The sequence below is a fragment of the Oryctolagus cuniculus genome, chromosome 3, assembly GCF_964237555.1.
Source record: "Oryctolagus cuniculus chromosome 3, mOryCun1.1, whole genome shotgun sequence".
Lineage (NCBI taxonomy): Eukaryota > Metazoa > Chordata > Mammalia > Lagomorpha > Leporidae > Oryctolagus > Oryctolagus cuniculus.
This window is the reverse complement of record NC_091434.1, coordinates 88,684,808-88,712,038: the sequence shown is the minus strand read 5'-3', so window position 1 is coordinate 88,712,038 and position 27,231 is coordinate 88,684,808. Positions and strand designations below refer to the sequence as shown.

General features: G+C 38.2%; 1 protein-coding gene across 1 annotated transcript in view; it reads right to left on the bottom strand.

Moving 5' to 3' along the window:
* Window positions 1-24,793: 24,793 nt before the first annotated feature.
* LOC127491530 (coiled-coil domain-containing protein 66-like) overlaps window positions 24,794-27,231 on the bottom strand; it is a 189,644-nt gene continuing 187,206 nt past the window's right edge. The window contains 1 exon segment of the mRNA XM_070069881.1: window positions 24,794-24,933. Coding sequence (XP_069925982.1) covers window positions 24,794-24,933 — 140 coding nt within the window.

The following is a 27,231-nucleotide window of genomic DNA, read 5'->3' as shown; positions in this document are numbered from 1 at the left end:
ATGAGCCTGGGAGGGCTGTGGAAGATGGACCAAGTACTTGGGCCTCTCCACCCACGTGTGAGACAGGATGGAGTTCTTGGCTCCTGGCTTTGACCTGGTCCAACCTTGACTATTGCTGTCATTTAGGGGAGTGAACCAGCAAATAGAAGATCCCTTCCCTTTTGTCATTATACCTTTCAAATAAAGAAGTCTTTAAAATATAGAAGTATGCATTTCTTAGCTTACTCTCCTATTGTCTGTTACCCAACTACATTTTTTTAAAACTTTTATTCAATAAATATAAATTTCAAAAGTACAACTTTTGCATTATAGCAGTCCTCCCCCCGCCATAACCACCCTCCCGCCTGCAAACCATCCCATCTCCTACTCCCTCTCCCATCCCATTCTTCATTAAGATTCATTTTTAATTATCAGTATATACAGAATATCAACTTAGTATATACTAAGTAAAGATTTCAACAGACTGCACCCATACAGACACACAAAGTATAAAGTACTGTTTGAATACTAGTTTTACCATTAATTCACATAATACAACACATTAAGGACAGAGATCCTACATGGGGAGTGCACAGTGACTCCTGTTGTTTATTTAACAATTGACACTCTTATTTATGATGTCAGTAATCACCCAAGGCTCTTGTCATGAGCTGCCAAGGCTATGGAAGCCTCTTGAATTCGCCAACTCCTATCTTATTTAGACAAGGCCATAGTCAAAGTGCAAGTTCTCTCCTCCCTCCAGAGAAAGGTACCTCCTTCTTTGATGGCCTTTCTTTCCATTGGGATCTCATTCCATCTCATTAGTCAAAGTGCTCAGTTTCAGTTTATAATTGATCATAATAATAGCATTAAGTGTCAAAGGGATCAGATAAACATGACCAGAGTCTGCTAATAATAATTGATAGAATTAAAAGGAGAGAACGATCTAACATGGGAAGTGGGATACACAGCAGACTCATAGAATGGCAAATGCCCTAAACAGCACTCTGGCCTCAGAATCAGCCCTTAAGGCATTCAGATCTGGCTAAAAAGCCCACGAGAGTTTCTCAGGAATGGAAAGCCAAGACACTGTGGCAAAAAAATTCCCTACTACATTTTAGGCTCCTGGAGTATAGAGCCTCTCCCTCTTTATTGATGTATAACTACTTCCTAGCACAAATCCAGCACCAAACAGGGGCTCAGTAAGTGAATGTTGAATGAATAAAAGATGTGACTATCCAGTGACATGACCTTTTTGCAAACACATTAGGATTTTGACCCTAAAGTAGACAATAATTTCTTAAACAACCTCACTGTGATGCTATATGTGTAGTTAAAAGACATTTTGCTAAATATTTTTGCAACTCCTCTATTAGAATGATTCTTTAGAATACATTGTATAGAGCATCATTAATAAGGGTAAATAAAGCCTTTTGAAGGTGCTTTTTCTTTTTGGTAGAAATGACTTATTTATTGGTCTAGACTGAAGAATAAATTTAATAATTCTGCTTTTCGGTCAAATTAAAAGTGCTGGGCTGGAGGCTTCTCCAAAAGGAGATTTCACATAACAGTAATATAACTGGAAATAGTACATGGTGTCTCTAGATTTTGTGCACTTTCTTCTGCTTTTTTTTGTTAAAAATAAATTTAAGCTTCCTTGTATTTAAATTACAATTTTACTTGGCAATTACAAAGCTGCATAACTTTTTGCATGCTAATTAATAATGGTCTTTATTCAAATGAATAGCCTTCTTAATTATTTTGAAAATCTAAATTAATAATGGTTGAGCATACCTTCATGTAAGGAAAAATAAAGTGTGAAGTCTCTGAAACCCTATATGTGCAGTAAAAAAGGCAAAATTGTCCTAATTGGGAGAAAAGCCTGTCTGTGCTAGTGACAAATTGACTCAGAGCATTCATTTTAAAAATGAAGTTTTATTATTTTTAAGTGCCTGTAGTCACATTGCAAAGAGCAGCTAGAAAGAGAAAAGTAGGCCATGGCTTCAGAATTGTTGAGTGTTTGGTAATTATCAGTCATATTTTGCAGTTTTACCCATACGGTGGTGTTCTAATGATCTAAAAAGAATTTCTTGGCTTTCAACCTTAATTAGGATAAATATTTGCCTTTGTTAGATAGTTTTTCTTAGCAGCTATTTTTTTTAAATGGAGTAAGTGGAATTTTAGCTTGTTCTACTTAAAATTATCTACATTTCTCCATGAGTATGGAGAATACAGGTATGGAGGTGATTGTTACTTTATTTATGTGTTTTAGCTTGGCCAATTCATTAGGAAAAGCTTTAAAGGTTCATTGTGTCTGCACTCTCCCTTCCTGTCCCACTCTGGCTGGATTTGTGTTTCTGGAGGTGGGAGAGAAGAGTAGATCCCTCTCCTGTTGCTGATAGCTTCAGCCTGCAGCTGGTGTCCTAGCCTTGTCCATACTGAACATTTGTTTCTTTCAAGTTTTCTATAACAAACATATATTATTTTGTGAAATTATGTAAAATATTTAAAACAAATTTAATTTATCAGCAAATTCTGACCAATGCTGCTCTGTGTCAGGCTTTCCAAGGTGTGGGCATAGAAAGGCAGTGAGACGAGGTTTCTGCAGTTACAGTGGTCAATTCTCTAAAGATCATGGTTCTATGATCTAAGTGACTTCTGTCTCCAAAGGGGATGGTGGAAAATAGATGCACTGCTTGGAAAATTCAGGTTAAAAGGAAGCAAAAATCCCGTTTCAGCACAAGCATCAAAGAATGATAACAGCTTAAATGCTCAGATTATCTCTATTCTTCACATCACCCTGGAACCATACCCTTAGAAAATGTTTTTCAGCATGGTACTTTACTTTCTAACTCATTTATTTTTTGACAGATGCATAAAAATTTTACATTTTATGTGGTACCATGTGATATTTTAATATATGTATCATAAACATAAAATATATTAATTTCTTCAAACATTTATCATTGCTATATGGTGAAACATTCAAAATCCCTCTTTCTGGTTGTCAGCAAAACATGTAGTACATTATCATTATCTGCAGTCACCGAACTGTGCAATAGAACACCGGAACACCGTACTCCTAACTAGAACTTACTAGCCATGAATCAACCTTTGCCCATCCCTTTCTCCCTTACCCTCATTTATATGAAATTATTATCAAAATAATCACAGATTTAGGAAAGATATTGAACACTACATTTGTGTAACATTTCCCAATAAAATTCTTTCAAATTTTAAGGAGCACTTGTACTCATTTGTGTGAATATACTTAGGTCTTATGTTTGATGTGATCTTGCCATTCCTGATTAAACTGACTTCAGGTCTGGACCCAAATCACTTTTTTGTGAGGCCATCTCTGGTGATCCTGTTTTAAAATGTCAATGCCCCTACCTTCCCTGGTTGATTTTTCTCATTAGCAATTACATTTTCTAAAACATATATATTTAATTTGCCTACCTTGTTATTGCTGACTACCCTCTGAAAAGGCAGAAATTTTTGTCTCTTCTTTACTGTTATCCCTAGCACCTAGGGTAGTGCTTAGTTTTGTAAGCTCTAAATAAATGTGAATAAAGGAATGAAATTCTTTGCATTTTCCAGACCCATTATTCCAAAATTCAAAAGTGGACAGGATTGGAAACTGTGTATCTTTAAGATTTATTTTATTTATTTGAAAGGCTAGTTAAAGAGAGAGATCTGCTATACACTGGTTCACTCTCCAAATGGTTGCAACATCCAGGGCTGTGCCAGGCTGAAGCCAGGAGCCAGGAACTCCATCTGGGTCTTCCATGAGGGTGGCAGGAGCCCAAGAACTTGGGCCATCATCTGTTGCTTTTGTAGGCACATTCGCCGGGAGCTGGATCAGATGTGAAGCAGCTGGGACCTGAACCAGAGCTTATATGGGATGCTGGCATCTCAGCCAGGAGCTTAACCTGCTGCACCACCCACAACACTGGCCCCAAAACTATTTTCAAAGCAACTTACATTTCTTTCTTTTCTTTTAGTAAAGAAAATGCAAATATTTCTTGGGATAATGTGAGCAGATTGTGAATGCAATGGTTTTTTTTTTATTCGTGTCAAGTAGTGTTTCCAAGTGCTCACTTACAGAATGCACATGCATTTTTGGAGCAATTGTCTCATTGCTGGCTTGGGTAGCACTAGTAAAGCAGGACTTAGAACAGTTGGTGCTATGATGGGTAACCTAATTATTGTAGGGGTAATAGGAACAGAGATGCCCTACTGTTTGCCTGGAGCTACATTTTCCCTACCTATACTCTGTGCTGTGTTCTTAATCACCGTCCAACTGCCTTCTTCAGTACCTTGGTTCAGGCTTTCTTCTTCCAGCAGCTCTGCCAGCCCACTGGCTCGGGCTCTAGTCTTACTGGATGATGGAGCACCTCTTTGAATGAAACCATCACATTGTCTTGGAGAAGCCAGTGCTAAAAGTATTTGTTTCTTCTTGGGTTGAAGAGTGGAATGTTGACTGCCCAGAGACCTGTCTACCCTGAGAAATGAAGGGAGTCAATGTCTTAGGACACACCTGCAACTTGCTTATCACTTGCCACATTGGCAGCTCTGTGCTAACTCATCAGAATCTTCTTGTTGGGATGGTCCATAATGCCTGTATGGATGAATATAATTATAGGCCCTCAGACTAACTAGACATTTCCTTTCCCTTCAGTAATTTTACAAGACGCCCAGATTATCTAATGTGTGCTTAGAATTCCTTCAAGTTTCTCTCAGATTTATTTTCATCCTTTCACCCTGGACCATCACGATATCGCCTTTGGTTGCTATATTCTTAGTCTTGCTGCTCTAGGGGTGCCTGCCTTTACTTGTGTTTTAAATTCTAGGAAATTGATCCTCTCTACTGCTTCACACAAGAGAGATGTGGGCTGGTTTGGATCAAGTTCAGTAACAACCACCTTGCTATATGGTAAATTATAACTCCCTAAAGAAATACTTCAACTCTTCCTGCCTCAGGCCCTTTTCCTCCAAAATGAGTTGCTTTCCAGGAGTACTAGAGTACTCCTTGTGAAGACTTCCCTCAGCTTTTTTATCCCTTAACCACAAGTAAAGTGTGTTGAATTCTCTTAGGAGGAGGATTCCATCTCCTTTTGCAAATTGATGGATTCAAAGAGAATGGAGTCTGGAGCAAGAGAGTCAACTATGGAGATGTCCCCCCCAAGGCTATGGTCATCTTGGGAACTTACTACACGGATTAAATGTATTCTCTATTGAGGAATTCTGCTTGTTATCCAGTAAGGGAGACACTTCATTTTACTAATGTAGATACTCAGGGTGAAGAATGATTTAAGTGTAAACTGCGTGTCAAGCAAATGGGCTGTATGGATATTTTAATATTAATACGTTGGAGCTTTAATATTTTTGATATAAAACAGAATTTTGTATATATTTGTTCTGACTTGGACTTGAACCAAGGGAGTGAAGTTACTGAGATTCTGGCGTCTGCTTTCACTGATTACTCAGACCCTTCTTGTTTCATATCTGAAGTTCAGTGACATGTTTGCTGATATCCGTCACTTCGATCTTCTCCTCTACTCCTCCCTAACACAGTTGTCTAGATAGTTTTTCTTCACCAGAATTACAAAGTCAATGACACTTAGTAATGTTCTCAAGAAGTATTTATTGGATGTAAATTTTAATTGAAGTTTTTTTTTAAGATTTATTTATTTATTTGAAAGAGTTACACAGAGAGAGGAGAGGAAGAGAGAGAGAGAGAGAGAGAGAGAGAGAGAGAGAGAGAAGTCTTCCATTTGATGGTTCATTCCCCAGTTGGCTGCAACAGCCGGAGCTGTGGTGATCTGAAGCCAGGAGCCAGGAGCTTCTTCTAGGTCTTCCACGCGGGTGCAGAGGCCCAAGGACCTGGGCCATCCTCCACTGTTCTCCCAGGCCATAGCAGAGAGCTGGATGGGAAATGCAGCAGCTGGGTCTTGAACTGGCATCCACATGGGATGCTGGCGCTTCAGGCCAAGGTGTTAACCTGCTATGCCACAGTGCCGGCCCCTTAACTGAAGTTTTAATTTGATGAGCCATAGCTCATGAATTCATAGTTCTCACCAATGATCTAACCAGCCAAATCCAAACTTCTTGTTCGGCTGTTTCACATCTATCCACCCTGTTACTGTCTTCCAGGAAGGGTTATTCTCATATTTCAATTAAACCAAGTCAATTAAATTCAACTCAAGTAACCCAGTCATTTTAATCAATCTAATCCTTCCAACCCATCCAATCCAATGAGATCTTGTTATTCTATTTCAGTACAATAGGACACATTGAACATTTTTGCACCCTGGGAACTACCTTAAACATCTTACTAATTTCCATGTTTCAATATAATACTGTTTCACTTTGCCTAAAATTTGATTTCTCTTCAGTGATTGAAATTACTTTTAAGTTTTTTGTAAAATGGTTTTTTCGAGTTTATCCAGAATCTTTCATGCTAATTAAATTTACACATACATGTAAGTAAATTATTATTAATGTACTAATATTATTCATGTTTAAAACATTCTTCTCTCAATTCTAATTCAGTAATGATTGCCTTTCCTCATTGGAGCCCTCTATAGGTCTTGAACACTTCTTGAATAAAAGAATGGGAAAGTGTATATTATTCTGTGAATACCATTGAGTAAGAGAGGGAAAAAAGAAAATAATAGACTCCTTTATTATAACTACAAGTAGTTATTTCTGTTAGTGGAACTGGAAGTCTGGGGCTTGCCATCCTAATAAGCAAACACCATTGGGAATAATTTAGACGTTTGTTATATTTTAACAATACATTTCACTTTTCAAAGTGGATGCTTTTACAACCAATTGTATAAAATTATTTAGCTCCAGGTGCTTGCCGATATATAGCAAAACTGAGGAACAGTCTTGTCGTGGTGAAGGTCATTGTGAAGGGTCATCCTGAGGAGAAATTTCATTTCATAATATTAAATGATAAGTGTAACTGAAGAGCTCATTAGATTCGTGATTAGAAAGGTCAAAGAAAATTTATATCTGAAGGAAAAAAATAAGAAAGGTCATGCCTATTCATACTCTCAAGTGTTGGCTGTATGGAGGCTTGAAATTGCATTGTGATTAGGAAAAACAGCTGAACTAAGCTCCACATACTTTATATGCATTTCTGTATCTAAAAATATCTTAATTATGAAAAGGTATAAGCAGTTAAAAAGACTGTTAGAATGGTTTAATGAATCCCCCATTGTACCTATCACTTTTTTTTTTTTTTTTTATAAAGTCTTCCTTCCGTTGGTTCACTCCCTAAATGGCCGCCATGGCCGGTGCTGTGCTGATCTGAAGCCAGGAGCCAGGTGCTTCTCCTGGTCTCCCATGGGGTGCAGGGCCCAAGCACCTGGGCCATCCTCCACTGCCCTCCTGGGCCACAGCAGAGAGCTGGCCTGGAAGAGGAGCAACTGGGACTAGAATCCAGTGCCCATATGGGATGCCGGCGCCGCAGGTGGAGGATTAACCAAGTGAGCCACAGCACCGGCCCTGTACCTATCACTTTTACGGACACATAACCCGCCCTTTTTGTCCCCTTTGTGATCTACACTTCCAGCTCTTAAATCTCATTGCATCAAATTTTGGCATGGGGCTGACATTGTGGAGCAGCAGCTTGAGGCTTCACCTGCAGTGCCAACATCCCATGTCAGAGTGCCAGTTCCAGTTGCTTCTGCTCTGCTTCTGATAGAAGTCCCTGCTAATGCCCTGGGGAAAAAGAGGAGGATGACTCATGTGCTTGGGCTCTTGCCACCAAGGTGGGAGATCTGGATGGAGCTCTGGGCACCTGGCTTCAGCCTGGATCAGTCCAGGCCTTTGCAGCCACTTGGTGAGTGAATTGGAAGATTTCTCTCTGTCACTCTGCTTTCAAAGGAATGCCTACAGCCTTTCCTAAAATATAAAAGCTGTTGGACAAGAAACACTTTATAATTAATTTTTTAAAAATTATTTATTTAGGGGGGCCGGCACTGTGGCGCAGCAGGTTAAAGCCCTGGCCTGAAACGCCGGCATCCCTTATGGGTGCTGGTTCTAGTCCCGGCTGCTCCTCTTCTGATCCAGCTTTCTGCTATGGCCTGGGAAAGCAGTAGACAATAGCCCAAATGCTTGGGCCCCTGCACCTGCAGGGAAGACCTGGAAGAAACTCCTTCCGATCCACGCAGCTCCGGCCATTGCAGCCATCTGGGGAGTGAACCAGCGGATGGAAGACCTCTCTCTCTCTGTCTCCACCTCTACCTCTCTCTGTGTCTTTCAAATAAAATAAAATTATTTGGGGGCCAGATGGTGGCACACTAGGTTAATCCTCCGCCTGCGGTGCTGGCATCCCATATAGCCTCTGGGTTCTAGTCCCAGTTGCTCTTCTTCCAGTTCAGCTCTCTGCTGTGGCCCGGGAAGGCAGTGGAGGATGGCCCAACTGCTTGGGCCCTGCACCCTCGTGAGAGACCAGGAGGAAGCTCCTGGCTTCAGATCTGCACAGCTCCGGCCATTGCGACCATTTGGGGAGTGAACCAACGGAAGGGAGACCCTTCTCTGTCTCTTTCTCTCACTGTCTATAACTCTACCTTTCAAATAAATAAATAAATAAATAATCTTTAAAAAATTTATTTATTTGATGCCTGTTTTAACATGAGTTAATGAATTTAAACAATTGTGTACACCCACATAAGACATAAGATTTCTATTGTTTTCCCATACACTATTTTTTAAAGATTTGTTTATTTGAAAGGCAGAGTTACAGAGAGGCAGAGGCAGAAAGAGAGAGAGGTCTTCCATCCTCTGGTTCATGCCCTAGATGGCTACAACTGCCAGAGCTGTGCCCATCTGAAGGTAGGAGCCAGGAGCTTCCTCTGGGTCTCCTACATGGGTGCAGGGGCCCAAGGACTTGAGCCATCTTCTACTGCTTTCCCAGACCACAGCAGAGAGCTGGGTCAGAAGTAGAGTAACCGGGACACAAACTGGCACCCATATGGGATGCCAGCACTGCAGGCGGCAGCTTTACCCACTATGCAACAGCGCCAGAACCCTCCCCCTCACAACCCATACACTTTTATAATCAATCATTTGTTAACATCCCCAACCCCTGGCAACCCTGTGCTTATAGTTCTGTCTTTTTCAGAAGATTATACATATGTGTATAAACTTTGTATATGGAAACTTGCAATATTTCACTGCCTTTTCTGTCTGGATTATTTCACCTGATTCGTGTAAGATTTATCCAAGCAGTTGCATGTATCAGTAGATGTTCTTTTTTATTGCTGAATGATTTTCCATTGTATGGCTGTAGTACTCTTTGTTTATCAGTTTTTGGGCTTTTAAACTTGTTTCTGTTTTTCAGAATAAGGAATAAAGCTACTACAAATATTCAAATATAAATTTTTGTGTAGACATTGATTTTTGTTTCTCTTGGGTACATACCTAGGAGTGAGATTAGTGGCTTGTGTGATGAATGTGTGTTTTACTTTCCAGATACCTTTCAAACTATTTTGCACTGTTTTTGTACTGTCTTATTTTCCATTTGTTAGTGGTGGTGCATGATGATTCTAGTTGCTTTTCCTTACCAGCTTTTTTTTTTTTTTTTTTTTTTTTAACAGCCAGAGTAGACAGTGGACAGTGAGAGAGAGAGAGACAGAGGGAAAGGTCTTCCTTTTGCTGTTGGTTCACCCTCCAATGGCCGCCTCTGCAGGCACGCTGCAGCTGGTGCACTGCGCTGATCTGAAGCCAGGAGCCAGGTGCTTCTCCAGGTCTCCCATGCGGGTGCAGGGCCCAAGCACTTGGGCTATCCTCCACTGCACTCCCGGGCCACAGCAGAGAGCTGGCCTGGAAGAGGGGCAACTAGGACAGAATCCAGCGCCCCGACCGGGACTAGAATCTGGTGTGCCGGCGCCGCAGGCAGAGGATTAGCCTATTGAGCTGCGGCGCCGGCCACCAGCTCTTGAAAGTATTAGTTTTTTCAACCCTAATGATTTTATTAGGTTTTTAGTGATTTTTCTTCATTGTTTTATTTAAGTTTTTAGAATTTTTCTTTGATTTCTTCTAGAATTTTCATTGCTTTAAGTGTTACATTTAGGTCTATGAATTATTTATAGTTTTTTTTTTTTTTTTTTTGGTATGGTTCAGGTAACAGTAGGGGTTCATTTAATTTACATTTGCATGATCAATTATGCTAGACCACTTTTTGAAATAAATGTCTTTTCCGCATTATACCAATCCCTTTATAAAAACTTAAGTAACTGGGGCCAGCATTGTGGTGTAGTGGGTAAAGCTGCTGCCTTTGATGCCAACATCCCAGTTTGAGTCCTGGCTGCTTCACTTCTGATCCAGCTCCCTGCTAATGTTCCTGGGAATGCAACGGAAGATGAACCAAGTCTTGGACCCCTGCTCCCACGTGGGAGACAGGGAAGAAGCTCCTGACTCCTGGCTTCTGTCTGACCTCGCCATGTCCATTGTGATTATTTGGGGCGTCAACCAGTGGATGGAAGATTGGTCTCTTTCTCTCTCTTTCTCTACCCCCTGCCCTGTAACTCTGCCTTTCAAATAAATAGAATAAATCTTATAAATTAATTTTTTAAAAAAAGGATAAAAAAAACTGGACACAAGAATACTTCAAAATGTTCACGGAAAATGAGAATTAAAAGATGTTTAGTTTGGTGTGTTTTTTTTAAATCTATGCAAAATTTTTTTTCATAGTATCCATTTCTCTGCTCAACCACATGTGTCAAAATTTTTTGGGCCAGCGTATTTATCTTTCAATTCCTTTTCCCATAAACTTTTGAAGTGCCCTATTGTGTGTGTGTGTGTGTGTGTGTGTGTGCTTCTGGACTGTGATCTATTCCAATGATATAGGTGCCTGTCTCTTTGACAATGCTGTACTTTTTTGATTATAGTACAAGTACTATAGTTCTAAAGTTAATTTTAACATTACTTAATATTTGAATATCTTAACTTTGATCTTATTTTCTCAAAATAATTTTGTCCTTTCTTGGTCAAATATATTTTAGAATCACCATCTATATTTTTAGTAAAAGGCGAAAGATATATACAGTCTGAAGAGAAACCAGAATATGCCATCTTATTTTTAGAAAAAAAAAAAAAAAAAACCCAAGTGGGACTTTGATTAGAATTGCACTGGATCTATAGAGCAATGTGTGTGAGAATTGAGCTCTTACTGATATTGAATATTTTGTTCGTTGAATATTCTATTTCTCCATATTTACTTAGATCTACTTTAAATCTCTTAGCAGTGTTTTGTAATTATAAAAGTACAAAGTACAAATTGTTCACATTTTACACCAATAATTCTGTGGTCTTTTGTGCTATTGCATACAATATTTTTAAAATTTTCCAGCTTTTAGTTCTTTGCTATTAGTATATAGAAATATAATTGTTTTGTACGTTGACCATGTGTTGTGCTATCATGCTGAGCTAACTTAATAGTTTTAATAATTTCTTTTTGAATTTCTGTTTAGATGATCTAGCCATTGGTGCATAGATTTTAATTGCTTCTTTTAAAGTCTATATCCCGTTTATTTTTTCTTCCATTATGCTTTTGGCTAGGACCTCTGGAACAGTGTTGAATAGAAGTTAAGAGAAAACATTCATCCTTTGTTTCTAGCCTTAACAATGACCTTAGCTGTGGGTATTACACAGATGCTCCTTATTAGGTAGAAAACATTTCTTTGAGATTTTAGCTTCCTGAGAACTTTCATCACTAACAAATACTAATGTTAGTCAGATGCCTTTCTACATTTATTGAGGTGACTATATACTTTTTGTTTTTAAGTCTATTGTGAATGAAATTTATTGATTATTGAATGTTGCACCAACAGCATTCTTGGGAAAAACTTGAACGGGTAATGATGTATAAGGATTGGTGGGTATGATTTGGTAATGTTTTCTTAAATATAATTGTGTTTCTAGTCATGTTTCTTGAACGTTGTCTGTAGGGTTGTTTTGTATCTCAAGACTATGAATGATTTTGATATCAGGATAATGCTAGCCTAACAAAATGAGTTGGGATATAATACTTTTCCAAAGGCTGTGTCTACAAACAGCTACACGAGAGTCCGTCAAGCTTTGTAGGGTAATATATTTGTGCAAAATTGCACAATTACAAAATTGTGGCCAACATTTAAAAATATACAGCATTAGGGTCTCTACCACGATAATATTAATGGCATTAGATTATTTATTATTTGAGAGAGTACTCAGTCTGGCCTTTGATCCTTAGTAGATGGTTGGTAAATATTAACTCCTGGTAATCATAGTGATAATTATCATAGTGACCTAACTACCATTTTTTGAACATGTGCTATACAGGAAGTGGTTTTATATAAAACGTCTCAGCTAAGAGCAGATACCATGCATCTATATAAGTTATGTGGCAAATTTTTTACACATTAATTTTGTCTTTAATGGAATTTTAAAGATAAGACACAGCTTTAGTATAGCTCACGGAATTCTTTTTATTTTAACTTTTATTTAATGAATGTAAATTTCCAAAGTACAGCTTATGGATTACAATGGCTTTCCCCCCATAATGTCCCTCCCACCCACAACCCTCCCCTTTCCCACTCCCTCTCCCCTTCCATTCACATCAAGATTCATTTTCGATTCTCTTTATATACAGAAGATCAGTTTAGCATACATTAAGTAAAGATTTCAACAGTTTGCTCCCACACAGAAACATAAAGTGAAAAATACTGTTTGAGTACTAGTTATAGCATTAAATCACAATGTACAGCACATTAAGGACAGAGATCCTACATGAGGAGTAAGTGCACAGTGACTCCTGTTGTTGACTTAACAAATTGACACTCTTGTTTATGGCATCAGTAATCACCCTAGGTTCTTGTCATGAGTTGCCAAGGCTATGGAAGCCTTTTGAGTTCACCAACTCAGATCATGTTTAGACAAGGCCATGGTCAAAGTGGAAGTTCTCTCCTCCCTTCAGAGAAAGGTACCTCCTTCTTTGATGACCTGTTCTTTCCTCTGGGATCTCACTCACGGAGATCTTTCATTTAGGTTTTTTTTTTCCCCCAGAGTGTCTTGGCTTTCCATGCCTGAAATACTCTCATGGGCTTTTCAGCCAGATCCGCGTGCCTTAAGGGCTGATTCTGAGACCAGAGTGCTGTTTAGGACATCTGCCATTCTATGGGTCTGCTGTGTATCTCACTTCCCATGTTGGATCATTCTCTCCCTTTTTGATCCTATCAGCTAGTATTTGCAGACACTATTCTTGTTTATGTGATCCCTTTGAGTCTTAGTCCTATCATTATGATCAATTGTGAACAGAAATTGATCACTGGGACTAGTGAGATGGCATTGGTACATGCCACCTTGATGGGATTGAATTGGAATCTCCTGGTATGTTTCTAACTCTACCGTTTGAGGTAAGTCAGCTTGAGCATGTCCCGAATTGCACATCTCTTCCCTCTCTTATTCCTACTCTTATATTTAACAGCGATCACTTTTCAGTTAAGTTTCAGCACTTAAGAGTAATTGTGTATTGATTACAGTATTCAACCAAAAGTATTAAGCAGAACAAACAAACAAAAAATACTAAGAGGGATAACATATCAAGCTGTTCATCAACAGTCAGGGTGAGGGCTGATCAAGTCACCGTTTCTCATAGTGTTCATTTCACTTTAACAGGTTTCCTTTTTGGTGCTCGGTTAGTTGTCACCTATCAAGGAGAACAAGTGGTATTTGTCCCTTTGGGATTGGCTTATTTCACTCAGCATAATGTTTTCCAAATTCCTAACAGGGATCACTTTTCAGTTAAAATTTAAACACCTAAGAATAATTGTGTGTTACTTACAGAGTTAAACCAATGGTACAAGAACAAAAAAAAAATACTAAAATGGATAAAGTATTACATGGAAAACATCATGCTGAGTGAATTAAGCCAGTCCCAAAGGGACAAATATCATATGTTCTCCCTGATCGGTGACAACTAACTGAGCACCAAAGGGAAAAATTGTTGAAGTGAAATGGACACTGTGAGAAACAGTGACTTGATCAGCCCTTGTCCTGATGGTTGATGTAGCTCTCGGAGTTCTAACCTTGACAATTATTTTCAAACTTCCAAAGTACATCATTTTCTCTATCACTATCATAGTGATAAAATATTATTAAAGCAAGAGTTTCCCTCCAACCCCCTCAACATTACTCTTGATGAGAAGGTAGGGTAGAAGCTAAAAGCCTCTAAGTCCACTAGACTTCCTTACGCTGCATCCTTGATTATGTGGTGTACCCACTGCTGCTTAAAGGAGGATGTCCAAGAACCAGCAGCATCCATGCTACCTGGAAGCTGTTAGTTATGTACATTCATGCCCTTATCCTTGACACTAAATCAATGCATAGGCAGGAATCTGGCTCTGAAAGCTGTCTGGGCAATTCTAATATTCACTAAGACTTGGGAAGCCCTGGCTGAGCATCCAACTGGCAGAATATGAGGTAGTTAAAAACAGTGAGAGTTACTGGCCTCAGAATCAGCCCTTAAGGCACGCGCATCTGGCTGAAAAGCCCATGAGATTATTACAGGCATGGAAAGCCAAGACACTGTGGCAAACACACACACACACACACACACACACACACACACACAACAAAAAACCAAAACCTAAATGAAAGATCTCCACTAGTGAGATCCCAGTGAAAAGAACAGGTCATCAAAGAAGGAGGTACCTTTCTCTGAAGGGAGGAGAGAACTTCCACTTTGACTATGACCTTGTCTAAATATGATCTGAGTTGGTGAACTCAAAAGGCTTCCATAGCCTTGGCAACTCATGACAAGAACCTAGGGTGATTACTGATGCCATAAACAAGAGTGTCAATTTGTTAAGTCAACAACAGGAGTCACTGTGCACTTACTCCTCATGTAGGATCTCTGTCCTTAATGTGCTGTACATTGTGATTTAATGCTATAACTAGTACTCAAACAGTATTTTACACTTTGTGTTTCTATGTGGGTGCAAACTGTTGAAATCTTTACTTAATATATGCTAAACTGATCTTTTGTATATAAAGAGAATCAAAAATGAATCTTGATGTGAATGGAAGGGGGGAGGGAGAGGGAAAGGAGAAGGTTGTGGATGGGAGGGAAGTTATGGGGGGGGGAAGCCATTGTAATCCATAAGCTGTACTTTGGAAATTTATATTCATTAAATAAAAGTTAAAAAAAAAAAACAGTGAGCGTTAGTCATAGAGCATTAAAGAAACAAACTGAATCATTCGGTTGATTTAAAAAACACTTTGTTGTTGGCTGCAATATGAATCATAGGAAAAGAGCACAGGTTACTTGTAGCAGGGAAGGAAGCACAAAACATGTTCCCTCTTTCTTCCTCAGGCCACCTACATGAGGTGACTCTGGGGAATAAAAGTGACACTTATGGAAGCATAAATGAATTAGTTTCAAAGCAGGATATTCTGGAATCTGAGTGCTGTGTCTATCCTGCACTTTTCCTAAGAGCCAACAGTCAACTGTCCAATGCCCGTTGACTATTAGAAAACTTATCAGTACTTAATAGGCCTTATTTTCTTGCTAATTGTGCAATCTTTTCCACGTCTCCTCAAGTTACTGATCTGGTAGAATTTACAAATATGTGACTACAAAACCTACAAATTTGTGACTACAAACCTACAAAAGAGTAAATGAACTGTACTAAAGTCCCCTAATGCTGGTTTCTTCATTTTATTTCCTTCCTCAAAGCCTGGCTTAATTTGCCAGTGTTGCCTAATTTTTTATTATCCTATATCACATTCTAAAGAACAGTATGCTCTTTTTATTGTGCATATTGCCTCATTATACCCATCAATTAAATCAAAGGAATTTAAAGATCAGAGGTCTCTGATTTAGAAGACAATTTAAGCGCGATGGAAATAGAGAATGATTAATTCTTATTTGCATTTGCAGTTTAAATAATCTAAAAGTGATGACAGGTTACTTGTGACTCAACAGAACTTAGGATTTTTACTAGGAAAATAATAGATTTGAAATGATGTTAGGAAAAAACAATCTTTTCAGAGTAAAAGATTATGTGCTGCCTTTTCATAATTAAACAAAATGGAATCTGAGATCTTATCGGATTGACTTTGGACAGTGAGAATCAAGAATTGTTTTTATTAATCTGATAATCATAATTAGTTTGCATGGTAGTCTAGTTGCTCAGAATAGAAAATGAATTTTATGTATATATTTAATTATTTGAATAAAATACCCTTTTGCATTATAAAAGAGATAAGGCATTTGTAAAATTGCTTAGTAGTTGTTAACTGTGTATCAGAACTGAATTTTCTGTCTGAATAAATTACTCCTTAGTGAAATATTATTCATAAAAGAGATTTTATTTACCCATAAGTCACTAAATTCCAAAGTATTTGAACACTGGTTAATGACAAGTGCTTTAAAAGGTAACAGGTATGCATAGGGTATCTGCTGTTGTCAGGAGCTCTTCAGGGTCTGTCATTTTTCCTTACTTGCAAGCTAGCAAATTAGTCTGCCACATAAGACCCCTGGGACTTTATTACAGCAAGAAGCATGAATTTTATGTTTGCATTGTTTGTGTTTCAGCACCCTCCCCCACCCTCTCCCAAACCCATGGGAGTTGTGAGACTTAATGCTAGTGGATGATGCACATACAATGGTTGTCACCTCTGAGGAACACTGAGCTTAGGAAACCCTTAATTTTATAGAGAAGCTGTTACCAAAACCTGTTCAACTTTGCTCTGTGGGGAGACATGATCTTTACTGCATTGGTCAGGAACAAGTCTCTCTCCGTCTAAGAAGGAGACACTGCCTCTATCTTCCAAGATTTGCTCTGCAAACATTTTCAGATAGTTGAAAGATGTACAGAAATACCACAAAGAATTTTCTGTCAACATTATGCCCTCATGACAGTAGATGCGGTGAGGGATAAGAGAAGGATTGAGATACATGTGCTGTGCCTTTGTCTTTAGGAGAAGAAACAGTGTATGGGGAAAGCTTATTTGAGGAATCCCACACAGATGGAAATTCCAGTTGCATCTGATATTAATAGCTATTTGATTTTGGTAATATCTTTAGTTCTCTGAGCCTCAGTTCTTTCATCTGTAAAATAAATACAATGTTTTCTAGGATTTCTTTAGGTATGAAATGAAATAAATATGTGGGGCATTCATTGACACAATGGAAGTATTGAGATGCTAATAAGAACAACTATTTATTAAAAGCAGTAGCTCTTATACTTGTATATGTGTGTGTATATGTAATAAGAGAGAAGAATATGGCACTGTGGAACATAGTTTGTTTCCATGGAGGAAATCTGTCATTATAATGTAGTATCAATATTAGATAAAAATGAATGCACATCTTTAAGAGAAGGCCAGTCTATAATTATGTGCCCTAAATATTTGTTATTAAATTAATTTTCTCTCTTGTTCATTAGCAGTTAAATAGATGAAATAAAGTATTTTAAAATAATGATATGTCCACTACAAGAATCCTATAAAATGTTAGAGAGGGTCATGGATGTGCAATGCACCGTTACATCTCATACTCATGCATTTAATCTGGCCCCAGTGATAAATTCCATACTAACAGACATAACATTGGCCTTGTTAGGACAGTCTCCTGTGTAAATAACAACATCCTATAAACCCTTCTGTATAGGAGCACTTTTTTTTTTTAATTTTAAAAATTCAAAGTATGTTTATATTAAAAGAGCCACATTCTCTAAATATTGCATTTTCCTTTGTTGCTTATTCATATCAGTATATTTTTACATACACATTTAATCATAAAGCAAAACCAAATATATTGATGATAAAAAACTTTGAATTGATTCAAAATATTTTATCAAGTGCCTTGAACCATGCTATCCAAGAAATGAAGATCAGTTCTATAATTATTTTATCTCTGCTTCTGTATCAGGGACAGCTCAGATACAAATCACCTCACTTGTCACTGCTCATGGCACTACTCTAAAATCTTGCATAACTCTGGTGCTTTATATGTGTTGGTCCTTGTCTCCAAGTTATGAAAATCAGTTAATGATTCAATAACAAATTGAAGTAGGAACTGGAGAGTTTGCCAGGAGGTAGCAAGAAACTAGATATTCTATCATCATAATTCCTATGGAACAAATGTACCCACTATTTGTAAAACTCAGTTGCTGTGAAAATAGACATCATGCTATTGGCACATAGAAGCTCATTGTCACAAACAATTACAGCATGCTACATTAAACTGCCCTGTACTGTCTTATGTTATAGGCTACCACGCTGTAATGTTATCTTTTAATAGCTGCTATAATGAAGTTATATGTTATGTTTTAAATAAATGGGACATCAAATGCTTATTCAGAACTTTAAATAGCAAGGCCAGTATTTTATTACTTATAATAATACAGTTTAATCATTTAAGAATAAGACTTAGAAGTTGATTTGTGAAAAATAATTAATAATTTTAGAAAATCTAACTGCTAGTTTAGGAAAATGAGTCATCAGAAAAAATGAGGTTAAAATGTATGGTATTCTATTGGAGAGGTTTTGATTTGTAAATATCTTTGAAAATCGCTTAAAAGCTGTTGGGTTTCCAGATGGCATCTGCCAATCAGCCTATGCTGAAATGTCCCTTTGTTTTGGGTTTTATGTGTTAGAACAAGTGCTGGCCAGCTCTGTGGCTCACTAGGCTAATCCTCCACCTGCAGCGCCGGCACCCCTGGGTTCTAGTCCCGGTTGCACCTCTTCCAGTCCAGCTCTCTGCTGTGGCCTGGGAAGGCAGTGGAGGATGGCCCAAGTGCTTGGGCCCTGCACCCTCATGGGAAACCAGGAGAAGGCACCTGGCTCCTGGCTTCGGATCGGCGTGGTGCGCCGGCCACAACACACCAGCCATAGTGGCCATTTTGGGAGTGAACCAATGGAAGGAAGACCTTTCTCTCTGTCAGTCTCTCTCTCACTGTATAACTCTGCCTGTCAAAACAAAACAACAACAACAAAAAAGAACAAGTGCTGTCCCTTTGAATCCTTCCTAGGCTAGCTTTATTATGACCATACACACTACCACCTCCTTGAGAATATCTTAGTGCCAGATCTTGGGGTAGGTTCTTTCTGTCTTATCTATTTATAGTGTATTTATTTATAGTTAGATAATTGAGTCAGCTGATTTATTACCAAATGTTTCTGAGATATATGGGAAAAAAGTCTCCTCTACCTCCTTGTTTCTTTCTATCAAATTCCCATTGTTCACACCCCCAAAGAAGGAGTCACTGTAATTAGCTTCTTGTCATCCACTAGAGATATTCTATATGCAATGAAATGCAAAAGGTAGCTGTTTTTTCAGTCTCACAATACAGTATACAAACATGAAACAATTTACACATTAGCATTTTAATTGACATTTTGATGAAACTGGGACTCCACAAAATTTCATAACTTGCTTAGTATCATATAATGTAAAATGAAGGTGAGAGGATTTAAAGAAAGAACTCATTTATCTAATTGCAAAATCCAGATGATGTTTCCCCTACAGAATATCAAAAACTTACTTGATCTTGAATGAAACTGAGGACACGCAAGCTTTCTGAGGATATAAATTATGGGGATGTAGAATGGTTGAGAATTAACACTCAGTCTTAGAATGTTTTTTCTCATTTCTTTTCCATCGCATCATGTGGTCTCTTGGGATGTTTAGTTTTCTACTGATACATGAGAATTTCTGTCTATCCTGTTGTTCCATTTGAAGAAAAGTCAAATTTTGTTTCTTTCTGTGGGCTTTAAGATAAGTGCTTTATCTGCATAGTTCAATTTTAGTTTATTTTAAAATTCATATGAAGTAAAATTCACACTTTGTGGTGTGCAGTTGTGTAGATTTTGAAGAACGCTCAAGAGTCCTGTATTTACACCACAGTCGTGCTATGGAACATGACACAGAGCTGCTCAACCCACCGTGTTCCTTAGAGTCAGTACTCCCTCCCCCAGCCCAACTCCTGACAGCCACTGAACTGCTTTCTATCTTTTCCAATATATTAAATAAATGCCTGTTTTAATTGGGCTTTTAATTAGTAAAATGCATTGAAATTCACTCGATATTGTTCAGTACATCATTCCTTTTCTGTTGACAGGTAGTGCTCTGTTGTGGTAATATTTCCCAGGTATTTATTTATTGATCAGTTGTTTCAGTTTCTGGTGATTATGAATAAAAGTGCTTAAATATGTCTATGCAGATATTTGTGAGAAAAGAAGCTTTGAATTCACATAGGAATTACCCAGAATAAGGGAGTATGTTCCTCTATAAGAAATAACCGAGCTGTTTCCAGAAGTGGCTATACCACCTGATATTCCCATCAGCGGTATCTGAGACTTCCAGCTGCCCAGCATTCTCATTAGCATGTGGTATGCTGCTGCTGCTACTTTTTTTTTTTAAATTAACCATTCTAATTGATGCATAGTGGTATCTCATTGTGTTTTTAATTTGCATTTCCCTAAAGACTAATGAGGTTGGGCATCTTTCCACATGCTTGCCTGCCACCTGCATATTCTCTTCAGTAAAATGCCCAAATAGTTGGACTATTTTTGTATCAAAAGATTTATTTTCTCATTGTGGTGTTTTAAGAGTTCTTTATGTATTCTGGGTACAAACTTCTTGTCAGGTTTTTGAGGTTTAGATTTTGCTTCTTTGGTTTATTTTTTCATTTTATTGATACTGTCTTTTAAACAGTAAAACTTTTAATTGTGATATTCAGTTTACCATTCTTTTTATGAGCCATGCTTTGGTGTAATATCTAAGAAAAATGATCCAGGTTAAGATTTGTGTCTTATATTTTTATAGAAGGCTTCTGTACTTTACATTTATGTTTATGATTGAGTTTATTATCATACATGGAATTAAGTAGAAATGTAAATTTTTTCATCTTTCTTTTCACACATGAATATTCAATTGTTCCAGCAATATCTGTACAAAAGACTATCTTTATTCATTGAATTGCCTTTGTATGTTGACCCAAAGTCTGTTGATGGCATATAAGTTGGGTATGTTTGTGTACTATTTTGTTTCATTAATATATTTGTCTATGTTTTTTTTCTGGGTTGATTATTCTAACTTTGTTATAAGACCTGATATCTGACATTGTTTTACTTTTGTAATACTTCTTTTTTTTTTTTTGGAATATTTTTGGCCATTCTGGAACTTTGAATTTATACATGCAGTTTATCCCTTTCCATAGGAGCACTGCTGGAATTATTACTGGGAGGTTTTGAATTTATGGATGTTCTTAGGGAGCATTATCATCTTAATAATATTAAGTCTTCTTATCCATGGACATGAGTTGTCTTTCCATCTATTTATACTTAGGTTTTCTTTAAAGATATTTAGAATTTTTTCATTTCCATTATACATTCTTTTACATCTTTTTCAGATTTATCCTTATTATTTCTTGTTTTTGATATTAGAATAATTTTTTTAATTTCAAGTTTTAATATTCATTGCTGCTGGCGCCGCGGCTCACTAGGATAATCCTCCACCTGCGGCGCCGGCACTCGGGTTCTAGTCCCGGTTGGGGCACCAGTTCTGTCCTGGTTGCTCCTCTTCCAGTCCAGCTCTCTGCTGTGGCCAGGGAGTGCAGTGGAGGATAGCCCAGGTGCTTGGGCCCTGCACCCACATGGGAGACCAGGAAAAGCACCTGGCTCCTGGCTTCAGATCAGCGCAGCACACTGGCTGCAGCGACCATTTAGGGGTGAACCAACAGAAGGAAGACCTTTCTCTCTGTCTCTTTCTCTCTCTCACTGTCTAAATCTGCCTGTCAAAAAAAGAAAGATTCATTGCTAATATGCAGAAACATAATTTTTCTATATTAAACTTGTATACTGCAATCTCGCTAAATGTACTTATTAACATTGGTTGCTTTTTTATATATTTCATAAAATTTCATCCACAGGCAATCTTATCTCTAAATAAAGACAGTTTGACATCTTCTTTTCCATATGAATACCTTTTATCTCTGTATCTTATCATACTGGACTGGCTGAATCATTCAGCACAATCTTGAACAAAATGACAAGGGGAAAAATCCTTGCATTATTCCCTAAGTTAGAGGAAAAGCATTCAGTCTGTCAGATTTAAGATGTGTTAGCAGTCGATCTTTGTAGCAGTTTGAGGAAGTTTCCCTGTATTTCTGGCTTGTTGAAGATTTTTTTTTTCATCAGGAATGGATATTTGATTCTTTTAAAAAAAATTTCTGTATCTATTGATTAGCATATAATTTTCCTTTTAAATTTGTTAATATGGTGAATTACATTGATTCATTTGCAAATATTAAACTATTCTTACATTCCTGACATAATCCTAACTTGGTCATGCTGTGTTACCCTTTTTATAAATGTTTGCATTCATTTTGCCAACATTCTGATAAGAATATTTGCATCTATGTTCATGGAGAATATTGGTCTATACATTTTTTAAATGTTTTGGCTTTATATCAGGGTAATGCTGAAATGCATGCTCTATGAATAGCATGAGATGAGAAATATTCCTTGTTGTCTAATTATCTGGAAAAATTTGCATAAAACAAGTATCATTTATACATTAATGTTGAATTGTATCTCCCAGTGACTGAGGATTTTTACTGAAAGCATGTGAACTATAAACTCAATTTCTTTAGTAGATGAAGAGCCACCTCGATGAACTGTTTCTTGAAGAAGCTTTACTGGATTTTATGTCTCAAAGTGTTGTTCACCTAAGTCATCACCTTCATTGTTGTATTGTTGGTAACATTCCTCTGTAGTATCTCTGTTGATATCACACCTCTCATTCCTGATATTAACAATTTGTTTTTCTTTCTTTTTTCCTGATAATACTCTAAAAGTTCACATATAGTACAAAGATCTTATAAAAATATATTCCCAGTTTCAGCTTCTTATCTTCTGTAGTTTTGCATCAGATATTTCACTTTTACATATTCCATAAACATATAATACATTACTATTATTTATTGTTTAGATAGATTTCTTTTAGAGGGAGCAAAATGCAATCAAACAGCATTTGGGTTTTATCTTTATTCATTTATTTGCATAGAACCACATATCTGTGTGGTATCACATTGCTTCTGCCTGAAAAATATTATTTAACAGAACAGTTTCATAGAACTATATTCTCTCAGTTTTCATTTCTTTGAAAATGTCTCCATTTTCTTGTACTTTTCTGAAAGATTTTTGTTCTAGTTGTGGAATGCTGAGAAGGACTTTTCTTTTAGTTCTTTAAGGTGTCACCCCATTATTCTCTTTTCAAAGAGAAGGTAGCTCTAATTTTTGTTCCTGTCCATGTAATATGTTATATAAAGTGTTGTTTTTTGACTAACATCAAAAATTCTTTACTTGTGTTTTGGCGGTTTGAATATGATGTGTGTGTGTGTGTATTGTCACTTATCCTTTTAGGTGTTCTCTGAGATTCTTGGATATGTGGTTGGCTACATGTCATTAATTTTGCAAAATTTTTTTTCATTATTTTTTCAAGTATTTCTTCCACCTTTTCCTCTCCTTCAATTACTCTGCAATTCCAGTCATGTGCATGTTACATGGTTTGATATTATCCTGAAGCTTTCATAGTCTGTTTCAGTTTTATTTTTTCACTTTTTATCTTTTTGTTTGCATAATTTCTCCGCGCCATCTTCAAACTCCCAGTTATTCTCTCAGCTGTTGCTGACCTACAAGTGACCTGATAATAGGTGTGCCTCATCCTTCCTACTGTGTTTCCTATTTCTGGTATTTTCATGTGATTATTTCATTTTTTAAAGGTTTATTTATTTGAAAGTCAGAGTTACACAGAGAGAGAAGGAGAGGAGGCAGAGAGAGAGAGAAGTCTTCCATCCGCTGGTTCACTCCCCAGTTGGCCACAATGGCTGAAGCTGCACTGATCTGAAGCCAGGAGCCAGGAACTTCTTTCAGGTTTCCCATGAGGGTGCAGGGGCCCAAGGACTTGGGCCATCTTCTACTGCTATCCCAGGCCATAGCAGAGAGCTGGATCAGAAATGGAGCAGCTGGAACTTGAACTGGCGCCCATATGGGATGCTGGCAACTGCAGGCAGCAGCTTTACCCCCTACGCCACAGCACCAGCCCCCATTTAATTATTTCTTAGGACTTACAGCTCTGTGTTGAAATTATCATTTTAATTTTTCCTGCTTTCTATTTTTTCTTTTAAAAATTTTAAAATATAAATCATAGTTATTTTTACTTTCAATGTAATTGGATATATTTTCAATACTTGATTTCTGTTAAATGCCTTTTTATATGGCCATGTGCTAATTATTCTTGCTTTTTTTAAAATTTATTTATTTGACAGAGATAGACAGTAAAAGAGAGAGACAGAGAGAAGGGTCTTCCTTTCATTGGTTCACCCCTCCAGTGCAGCTATGGCCGGAACTACGCTGATCCGAAGCCAGGAGCCAGGTGCTTCCTCCTGGTTTCCCATGCGGGTGCAGGGCCCAAGGACCTGGGCCATCTTCCACTGCCTTCCGGGCCACAGCAGAGAGCTGGATTGGAAGAGGAGCAGCTGGGACTAGAACCGGCACTGCAGGCAGAGGATTAACCAAGTGAGCCATGGCACTGGCTCCAATTATTCTTGCTTTTACATATACTTCTTCTTCGTCTTTTCTTTTAATGGTGTTGTTGTTAAAGATTTATGTATGGGGGCGGAGCCAAGATGGCGGAACAGTGAGGGCATGTACCAATATTCCGGGAAAAGATAGTTTAATAAAAGTGGAGTTACGGTAGCCTCAGGAAAAGGATCAGGAAAAAATTGCAGAGAAAACTCTTCCGGATCTAGTGGTTGTGATTTGGAGGACCTACGGGGAGAGCAAGGTCACCCCCCTTGTAGAAGCTGAGCTGCAAGAGCCGCCAGAGCCGCTGGAGCCGCGGGGGCCCCCGGAGCTGCCTGAGCCGCAGGAGTATGCGCGCCAGCACTGGAAGGGGAGGAGGAAAATTGAAGAAGCTCAAACTGCCTCAGTAAAACTTGAGCAAACATCAATCTCTGGAGTTAAGACTTTGGTGGACCTATGTGGAGAGCATGGGAGCACACAGTTTGGGACACCAGCAGCAGACTCAACACACCAGCGCTGGAACGTGAGGTGAGCCACACCTCAATAGCCCGAGACACTGGCAGGCAAGCAGAAAGAGGAGACTAAAAGGAACGACCCCATGGGTAAAAGTTCACCAGGCTAACTAGAAGAGAGAGAGAAAAAAAAAAGTGACCGATACAGACACGAGTTTCTCTCTCTCTGCTCACCTCTCATAGGTGAGCAAAACAAAGAGCAGGCACCATCTTGGACATATGTCATAAGCAGGGCGACCTCAGGTCTGCACCGGCCCTGAGCCTAGCAGAAAAACCTGAATCTGGAGGGAGGGGGGGTGAATTAACAGGAGATTAGGACCTAGTGAATGTGTGGTGCTACTGAACTGAGACTGTGAAAAAAGAGATGGTGAGGGAGAGAACTCATGGAATTCACATGAGTACTCTCCAGAGACGCTGTAATTCGGTAACCTTGGCAACCCAGTGGGAGACTGCAGGAGAATTAGAGCCCACACTGAGGGCAGGACAGATTCCCTGTGTGGTCCTTGGGAAAGAGCTTCCAATCTCTGGCTCCTGTGGGTATATCATTTGCCTGCTAACTACCTCCAATTCTGTTCAGCTGTGCGAAATTACTTCCCTTTTGAATCAAAAAAGAAAAAAAGAAAGAAAGAAAGAAAGAAAGAAAGAAAGAAAGAAAGAAAGAAAGAAAGAAAGAGAGATTTACCATGCGTAACCTGGGAGTGTCACCTTTGGCACACCCTGAACCCTGAGGATCCAGACAGAGCTCTCAGGCCACACCCATCTCATGCCTCTAAGGCTCCATCAAAAACAGACAGTCCACTTAATCTAGAGTCATAGTTTAACAAGAAAAAACACCACAGTTGAAGAAACCAAATATCTCCAATATGCCAAACAACAAACGCAAAAACTGAGGTAATAAGAACAAGGAAGACGCTATGATGACCCCAAATGAAAAAGACACCCCAATTCAAGATTATGAAGATGATGAGATAGAAGAAATGCAAGAAGTGGATCTCAAAAAATTGATAAGAACATTAAGAAGTTCTCAAAAACAAATTCTTGAACTACAGAAATCCTTAATGGACAAGATAGAAAATCTTTCTCACGAAAATGAAATATTAAGGAGGAATCAAAATGAAATGAAACAACTAGTAGAACACGAAACTGTGATAGTGACGAGAAATCATAATGAAATGAAGAATTCAATAGATCAAATGACAAACACATTAGAGATCCTTAAAAACAGAATGAGTGAAGCATAAGAGAGAATATCGCACTTCGAAGATAGAGAACGGGAAAGGATACAGTCTAGCCAAAGGAAAGAAGAGGAAATTAGAAATCTAAAATATTGTGGGGAATCTACAGGATGCTATTAAAAAACCCAACATTCGGGTTCTAGGAGTTCCTGAAGGCATGGAGTGGAAGAAAGGATTAGAAGGCCTTTTAGTGAGATATTAGCAGAAAATTTCCCAGGTTTGGAGAAGGACAGAGACATCCTAGTACAGGAAGCTCATAGAACCCCTAGTAAACATGACCAAAAGAGATCTTCACCATGACACGTTGTAATTAAACTCTCCACAGTGAAACAGAAAGAAAAGATCCTAAAATGTGCAAGAGAGAAACGTCAGATTACTTTCAGAGGATCTCCAATTAGACTCACAGCAGACTTCTCATCAGAAACCCTACAAGATAGAAGGGAATGGCGAGACATAGCCCAGGTACTAAGAGAAAAAAACTGCCAGCCCAGAATATTATATCCTGCAAAGCTCTAATTTGTGAACGAAGGTGAAATAAAGACCTTTCATAGCAAAGAGAATTTGAAAGAATTTGTCGCCACTCATCCAGCCGTGCAAAAGATGCTTAAAGATATGTTGCACACAGAAACACAGTCATCAGTATGAAAGAAGGTAAAGGAAGGAAACCTCACAGCAAAAGATCACAGGGAATTCAAGGCATATATTAGAAAATATCTTTGGCAAATGGCAGGGCAAAGTTACCACTTATCAATAGTCACATTGAACGTTAATGGCCTGAACTGTCTAGTTAAAAGACACTGATTGGCTGATTGGCTTAAGGAACAAAACCCATCTATTTGCTGCTTACAAGAAACACATCTTCCAACCAAGATCCATACAGACTGAAAGTGAAAGGCTGCAAAAAGATATACCAT